The sequence below is a fragment of the Cucumis melo genome, chromosome 6 (assembly GCF_025177605.1).
Source record: "Cucumis melo cultivar AY chromosome 6, USDA_Cmelo_AY_1.0, whole genome shotgun sequence".
NCBI lineage: Eukaryota > Viridiplantae > Streptophyta > Magnoliopsida > Cucurbitales > Cucurbitaceae > Cucumis > Cucumis melo.
This window is the reverse complement of record NC_066862.1, coordinates 29,014,507-29,023,014: the sequence shown is the minus strand read 5'-3', so window position 1 is coordinate 29,023,014 and position 8,508 is coordinate 29,014,507. Positions and strand designations below refer to the sequence as shown.

Genomic DNA, 8,508 nt, shown 5'->3' with positions numbered 1-8,508 from the left:
GAAATTAACCAACATGTTTTGTTATTTGAAAATTAAGAAAACATGTTTGTTAAAGGTGAGTCACAAAGCAAGATTAACGTATTTTCTTCTTCTTGACTTTAGAGTTGGGTTTGACGAACCAAAGAAAAAAGAATGAACGCGTTCAAATTTCACCGTTTTTGATTTGGGACATACGAATACTATGATATGAACAAACCCACCGCGTTAATATGACGTTATGATGATTGCAACTCTCATTTAGGATGATCCCCACATTTGAAAGGTCTTCTCTTCAGTCTTTGCCGCTGTGGAAATTCTGGTATTTTACTTCTGTCCCTTTCCCTTTCCTTCTCTCCCCATTTTCCTTTTCATACACGATACTTGTTTTTATACTTATATTTTATTCATCTTCCCCCTTTTATCTCTTACAATCCCATCGTTTCCATCCCTTTTTCTTCTGTTTTCCACTTATTTGCACGAGGGTTTCGCTTTTTTTAACAATCCTTTTCCGATTTCTATTCCTTTTCTTCACCTAGTTCACTTTTAAGCCTTGATTCCATCTGGGTTCTGTTTGTTTGTTCACATCCTGTTTGATGAAATATCTTTTGCTTTTGGGTTTCTCTCTTTTGCTTTCTTCTCTATATAATTTCCTTCTTTTCTCTATTTTGGCTTCTGGGTTTGTGGGTTTTTTTTTCTTTCACTTGGGGTCTTAGTTCTTAATCGGAATTTTGAAATCCCTTGTTTTTATTTGGTTTTTTACCCTCTCCAGGTTTCATTGAATTTGTTGTTTCCTCATTGAATAACATCTTCTGAATTTCTGACTTTCTTACTTTTGAGTTTTGACCGTAAGACCATAAGACCATAAGCATTAGCTTCTTGAAAAGTGGTTTTTTCATTTCATTTTTCCTTCCTCTGGGTTTAAAAGATGAAGTGTTTCTTTTATCCTAAGGGAAAATCAAAGTCCAAAGGAATATCAAAATCTGCTCCAGAGTTAAACCAAGATGAAAAATCCAACAAATCAGCCAAGGCAAATGGTTTCAGACCATCAAATTCATTACCTTCAAGGAGTATTCCTGAATTGTACAAAGAGAAGGAGCAAAATTTGAGGGCTTTCTCTCTCCAAGAGCTTGTTGATGCAACAAATGGCTTTAGCAGGATGTTGAAGATTGGGGAGGGTGGTTTTGGGTCTGTGTATAAAGGAAGAATTAAACCCATAACTCCCAATGGTGAACCTGTTGTGGTTGCCATTAAAAAACTCAACCAGCATAGCTTGCAGGTATTGCTTTCTTTCTCAATTTTTTCTCTCTCATATCATTCTAAATTCCCTTGATACAGTTCTTTTGTCTGGATGCTTTGGAGTGGACCTGAGGATTTAATATTTTATAGGATTGTCATTAATCATATATAAATGTTTATCAATATTTTAATTATCTGCTTGTACATAATATTCCATAAGCAACATATTAATCTAAATATTGAAACTGAAAGCTAGCCGACTTTCTCTTTCATCTCATGTTAGATCCATTCCTTGATTTGTGGTAGTTTTTGTTTGTTTGTTTGTTATTTATTTAGTACATTTGTGTGTCTTGATTTATGCATATCGCTTATGGGTGGTGTTTTGTTCTCAAATCAAGGGACATTGTGAAAACAGTTGAAAATAACTTTAAACAAAAATGTAACATCCAAACAGATTCTGTTTAACATTAAATTTTTTAGTCTTATGGGTTTGGCTTTTTATTTGCCTTGTATTTTTTTTTTCATTCTTTTCCCCGCAATGAAGCCATTGTTATCTATTGAAAAAATAAATTAAATTTTATAGTTTGTACTAAAGGTAATTAGATTACATTTAAACAACATGAGTTGAACTTTTTTCCTGTATATTTGTGCAGTAATGTTTCTTATGGTCCAGTTCTTCTGTTGTGTAGGGTCATAAAGAATGGCTTGCAGAAGTTCAATTTCTTAGTGTAGTTAGTCATCCAAATCTAGTTAAACTTCTGGGTTATGCGGCTGAAAATGGTGTGAGAGGGATTCAAAGGCTCTTAGTCTACGAGTTTCTTCCAAACAAGAGCTTGGAACACCATCTTTTCCAAAGAATGTCGCCGACTCTTCCATGGAAGCAGAGATTAGAGATTATCATTGGTGCTGCTCAGGGCTTGGCTTATCTACATGGAGGATTAGAAGCTCAGGTACCACAATTTAGATGCATTAGTTTTTTGTTAGTTGATTGTGTTGTGATATATAATTAAATTTGCCTTCAAAAACAAGCTTAAGCTTTTGGTTGAATTAGTGGTTTAATATGGCATCAGAGCAGGTCCAGGGAGGTCCTATGTTCAAGCACCTGCATCGTCGTTTCTTCCCCAATTAAAATTAATTTACACTTGTTGGGATTTTCAAATATTCCAAACCCATAAGTGAGGTAAAATTGATTCACTTATTGGGCCTTTCAAATGTTTCAAACCCACAAGTGAGGGGAGTGTTGTGATATATAACTAAATTTGCTTTCAACCACAAGCTTAAGCTTTTGGTTGAATTTGTGGTTTAAAGTTAAATGTTGCATTGGTAAAATTTCTTGCTTGCTTCTGGTGTTGGAACTGAGGTTCCTGCCGTGTGTTAGTAAACTGTTTAGGTGATATAGTGTTGGTGAGTGGACAAGAACCGAATCCCTTTTGAGCATCTCATTACAATTATAATCCACATTCAATGACGACGTTAGGTACTTAAGCACCTTGGAGAACTACACCCCAAAAGTCAACTATTGGGTTGGGAAAGCCAAGCCACTTGAGTACCACATTGGTCATCTCTTTCTAGCTAATGTGAGACAAAAACATCTCATACTACCTTGGTTTCTAACTGAGAGCTCTTTTAGAAACCTAATAAAAGGAATTTTAACCTCTAGTTCAGAGAGAACTTAGAGCCCTATTTGAGAATGTTTCTGTTTTTGGTTCATTATTTTGAAGAAACTATGTTTGTTTATGAACAACTATTTTCCTCTAAGCTTCCAAATTTTTGTTTTTGTTTTGAAATTTTGCTCTCATTTAAAAAATGCAGTCTAAAGGGTGAAAAACTCTAAACATAGGAAACAGTCGGTAAGCTATGATAAAAAACTATAAACCAAAAATCCTTTTCTAATATTGACTTATATATTATAATTAGGGTGCCATTTCTGTAGGAAACCATTCTATGACCAACAAAATAAGAGTTACAAAAGGGGAAGGCAAGATTCTCTCTCGGACAAGGTGCTTACAAAAGATTTAAGTAGCCTATGCTCCCGCTTGTTGCCCCACCACCACTCATCGTCACCAGTCTTTTCTCTTTTTTTTGTACCCCTCCATGTTTCCTCACTTTTTTAAAATCTAATTTAATTTAACTTAAAATCAGTACACCAATTGGCTTTTATTTTAATAATAGAAAAAAAAACCCTTATCGTCAACGTATCTGTATATGTGCCTAGAAAAACACTCCTAAATTTTTAGAAGTTTCAAAATTATCCTAAACTTAAAAAAAAAAGAAACAAAAAAACACAACTAAAATACCCATTAGTCTATGAAGCATGGATACAACACAGCAATTTTAAGGAAAAAATTAGGACATGACATGTACAGGATACACTCTTATTTATTTGTTATCGACAAGTAATGAATACAAAAACAATAAAAGAATAGAGAAGATTGACACATAGATCTACATGGCTCACTAACACCGTTAGCTACGTCTATGGATAGAAGAAGAATAATTTTATTAGAAAAAATGTTTTCAAAATACAAAACAGGGCCATTACCGACTAGTGTAAAGTGCACTTGTCTGACCCTTGATAATAGATTCAAAATATTCCGACATTACTATTAATTTTTAGGATGTGTATAAATTTGTTGAGATCATTTTTTGCATGTGTATTTTCATAGGTGATATATCGCGATTTTAAATCTTCGAACGTGCTATTGGACGAGAACTTCAAGCCTAAACTCTCAGACTTTGGCCTTGCTAGAGAAGGACCAAGTGGTGATCACTCACACGTTTCTACAGCAGTACGTATAGTAGCTTAGTTGCTCATAGTTTGTACATTATGCAACTTATAACATATCACGGTGACGGGAGTAAACTATACGTCTCTTTCCCTAAATTGAAAAGATTAGGTTGCACCTTTATTGTTACAATCAAATCTCAAATAGCTATTCCTTGTTTCTTTTTGTTTGTCAGGTGGTTGGAACGCATGGATATGCTGCTCCTGAATACATTGAGACAGGTCGTCTAAAGAGCCAATGCGATGTATGGAGTTTCGGTGTGGTTCTGTATGAACTTCTCACGGGCAGACGAGCTTTGGATAGAAACCGTCCCATGGGAGAGCAGAAACTTCTTCAGTGGGTGAGACAATTTCCGGTTGACAGTAGTATGTTCACCATGTTAATTGATCCTCGACTCAGAAACCAGTATTCCTTGTCTTCCGCCCGGGAAGTTGCAAAGTTGGCAGACCGTTGCCTGAACAAAAATGCGATGAGTCGGCCAGCAATGACAGAAGTAGTTGAAAGTTTACAGAAAGCGCTACTAATGACGGAAGAGAAAACAAGCTCTAGTAGCAGTAAAAATCAGTCTCATCGGGTCTTGTTATCTCCAAGATTTGTTGATCAAAAGCATGATATGGTTAGAAAACAAGGGAAGGTTTGATCTTTGAAAAAACTTCACTTTGGTTACTGACTGAGAATATTGCATTCTTCAGAATGAAGTATGAAAGTTTTGACCTTTTGCAATTCCCAAAAATTCATCCCTTTTAGCATATTGTCTTCGAAATGTTTGAATATGTAAATCTTGTTCAACTCATAGAGAGAGCTGTACAATTGTTTTTTCCTTCTTATTTTCTTCTTGTTACTCTCTGTTTGGAATCGAGAACAGATTTTTGTGAAGGTGTAATAAATCTGGTCCAAGTATCATATAATATATCATTCTTGCAACTCATACTTTCTCGATCTCTCTTCTCGGAACTCTTTTATGTTTAGAGTGCGACGACGACATGGAAGTGTAAGAGAAGAGACGCGTTAAAAACAAAACGTAGATGAGCTACATTTTAAAGGAAGAATCTTCTTCCATTATACTATAATGGCATTTGCCCTTTCTCTTTGGTATTTTAAAGGTAACAAATAGTTTGAATGATCTTACTAATTTACCCTTCAAGAAGTTTCTAATTTACCCTTCAAGAAGTTTCTTTGATATTGAGATCGAAACAAAAAAAAATCTATTTTAAGTGAAAATAGAAAATAGAAATTACAATTTGTTGGTTTTGATGTATCAAATAAAAAAAGTTATAATTTTGTTTTAGTCCCAATATTAATTGATGAAGATGCATCGACTCAAATGAATCATTAAAACAATTGGCTTTGAAAATCTCATTTTAGGAACCTCCCAATGATCTTTCCCAAAGTCCTTCCCTATCAAGTAATGTTGGACTATAATTCAACTAATGAACTCCATTCTAATTTACAACTCATGACTTTGTATATTATTGAACAACATATGATTTTGGATCTTGCAGGTTTTTCCACTTCATTCACTTACTTTTTTTACTAAGGGACTCGATAATTACAAATTTAGAAGTACACTACCTCATAACAAATAAAAGTATGAGGGTAAAAACATTAGAAGAGTTTTGACTTTCCTATTCTCTTCTTCTTTTTCTCCTTTTCTTTAAAAAACTATAACACACTATCATAACTATGTTCTTGTTTCATATCTACACCGCAGCAACTTCCTTGATCTTCTTCTCCTTGATGAATCCAACATGAAGATCACTGCCACAGCAATCGGACTCCGGAAGTCTCCGGTTTCGACCGCCTTCTGACATGCTCTTTACGAACTCGACCAAGTTTCTCCAATTGTTTGGTTCAAAAAGGTTCTTGTTCATTCTCAAGTAAGTGAATGCAGCCAAACCATTTCCAGAATCTGACCTACTTGTGGCTAAAATTTGCTCATAAGCTGCTCCATCATACCTTTCTAATGCATTTTCACCAGCAAGTTCGACCTTTGCATCTCTTGTGGCCATTTTCACTTGTCTAACCAATCCTTCTGGTGAGCAATTTGCATAGCCAGGTTGTTGTCCATCTCTCATTTCCATACAAGTGAAGTTGAACACAACTCCATGTTTAGCTAACATTTTTGCAATAGGTGAGTACCCGTCTCGATGTCGAGTGTTGTAGTATCCAGCGGTTAACTCGGCAGCATGGGAACGTGTACCATAGTGCCAATGAATTCCTGCTACTTTTGCTGATAGTTTTGCACCAGTTCCACGGAAAATTCCCTTTGCAGCTGCTAATATGCTATCACCATGCTGTAATAGCTTGCTTGAGTACCACGCGAGGAAGAATTCGCCGTATTCGGTTTTCCATGTTCCTTCCTTTTTGAAGAAGCCAGTATCTTCAGGGAATTGGTTGTATTGACCAGAATCATGAGGTCCACTGCTTCCCCAATCTCTTTTTCCAATGGCCTCTGCTGCTGCCTCAAGGGATGCTCTCATGTACTGTTGAACATAGAAAACAAATCATCAAAATTTGAGACGAAACGACTGTTTGAAAAATCGTTTGCGAAAAACCGTTGAATACTAACTACTTCTCTAAAAGTTGTTTTCCACTGTTTCTCCTTATCTTGTTCTCACTAATAGACTATTCAAAGATTAAACCACAAGTGATGAATAGTTGGATAATAACATTGAAGATTTACATTTGTGTAAATCAAGTTGTTGAACATCCCCTAGTTTGATATTGATGTAGCAGGATTATCGTTCTGTTACGGTTTTTTTCCAACGACAAGTTCGAGATTAGTACGAAACAAGAAGTATATCGAGTCAATCATGGATTACCTTGTCATAACATTGGAATTCCCCAATTCCTGGAAATCTCCAAGTTCCATTGCTTTCTGGATAAGATGGATATCTGAGTTCCCCACATGGTCCAGCCCCAACTTGAACTTCCTACAATTGCAAATAAACTTCAAACACCTTCTAAAGAAGACTTGAATTCTATCAATGCGACGGATTTGTGCTCGGTTTTTGAAGCTATATGATTACCAACAGATATAACTACACTAAGCTATCATGTTGTGGGAGAATTAAAATGCGTACAAAGTCGGAGACGCCGATGACAATAAAGGATTAAGAGAACTAAATGAATTATAGATGATTACCATGATAACTTCTCCCAAGTAGTCTCTAAATCGGTCCCGGAAACTTCTCATGTAATCAGCATAAACTTGGATTGGTGTTCTTCCTCTAAGAACAGGTAAAGAATCACATCCCAATGAGATGTATTCCGGATTCCTCCTCCCTGATCTGTCGGTGTAAACGAGATCCGGGTTCTTGCTTATTTCTTCAAGCACCCATGGTGGTAAAGGAATGCTGAAAGATCAAAGAGAGAAGGTCAACCGAATTTCACAAAGTCGAGAATGATTACTAACTGTATACAAATCGAGAAAAGAGATTAAAAATGAAACGGAGAAAAGCAAGAATTCGAAAAAGCTTCATCAGATAATCTTTACCTGCAAGAATCTCCAACATTCCCTCCACACTGATGAAAAGACATGACTACTTGGAGCTTCAAGCCATGTTTTTGAACCATTTGCACAAGCTCAGCATAGCCTTCCCAATTGTATTTCATAGGTCCATCTTTCTCCACTAATCCCCACCAAGCATCCACCATAACTCCTTCTACACCTGCACTCTTCAATGCCATTAAACTCGCATTCATCGCCCGAGGTTTGTTCAGACTCCCTCCAAGCGTAACCGTGTCGAGTGGAAGCATAACAAACACAGGAACTCTCAAGTCATCTGTGTGATGATTTGAAGATAGAGAATGAAGTTTCTCCAATTTTTCACCCCCTCTTTCAATCTTAGTCTCTTGTAGGGAGCTCCTTATTCGAAGACGGCTCGGTGGCTTTGCTTGCTTGAAGGAGATTATGCCATGGAGATCTTCAAGAAGGGGAGCCTTTATGATCTTGGTATCTTTCAGATTGATGAACGAAGTAGAAGATCGTAACGTTAAAGTCATTTTTTTTTAGAATATCTTGAAAACAAAGAGAAGGTAGAGAAATGTATGAAGAGGCTGCATATTTATGAACAAAGATCTCTCAAAAAGTTTGTACACTTTTTAACTTTGAAGCTGACAACAATGGCTGTGGGCTCACATTCAGAAGGAAAAAGTACATAAAATCAAAACTTGTTGGCTTTACCATTTCAAAGTCTTTTTCAATATTACGCGCCATTTACTTCCATTTTATTCGAATCGTAGAGCTCGAAATCCCGAAACATTCATCAACACCGAGCTTACTAATAGAATGTTCAACTGATCCATTCCGAATCAACCCAATTCATTATCAAAATGCGTCCTTTAATTCCAATCATATCTATAACAATGCAGAGGCAAGTCAAACCATTCAAAATACCAAAACCAAGTTTAAAAAAGTGTTCTACTTCTACAAATATTTCTCTTTTCACTATATGTCAACTTACATAATGTAAAAGTAGTTTAGTTTCTTCAAGATTCTGTTTCA

At 36.0% G+C, this 8,508-nt stretch overlaps 2 protein-coding genes across 2 annotated transcripts; one reads left to right on the top strand and one right to left on the bottom strand.

The window, feature by feature from the left end:
• Window positions 1-288: 288 nt before the first annotated feature.
• On the top strand, window positions 289-4,929 carry LOC103490828 (probable serine/threonine-protein kinase PBL19). The gene is made up of 4 exons (XM_008450538.3): window positions 289-1,255; window positions 1,905-2,165; window positions 3,882-4,004; window positions 4,177-4,929. Exons 1-4 carry the CDS (start codon window positions 905-907, stop codon window positions 4,639-4,641), a joined length of 1,200 nt encoding a protein of 399 aa, XP_008448760.2. The 5' UTR covers window positions 289-904; the 3' UTR covers window positions 4,642-4,929.
• A 512-nt stretch (window positions 4,930-5,441) lies between these two features.
• On the bottom strand, window positions 5,442-8,254 carry LOC103490827 (beta-amylase 3, chloroplastic). Its single transcript, XM_008450537.3, has 4 exons — window positions 7,498-8,254; window positions 7,147-7,357; window positions 6,824-6,934; window positions 5,442-6,484 (listed from the first exon to the last, which is right to left on the bottom strand). Exons 1-4 carry the CDS (start codon window positions 8,004-8,006, stop codon window positions 5,702-5,704), a joined length of 1,614 nt encoding a protein of 537 aa, XP_008448759.1. The 5' UTR covers window positions 8,007-8,254; the 3' UTR covers window positions 5,442-5,701.
• Between the last annotated feature and the right edge of the window lie 254 nt (window positions 8,255-8,508).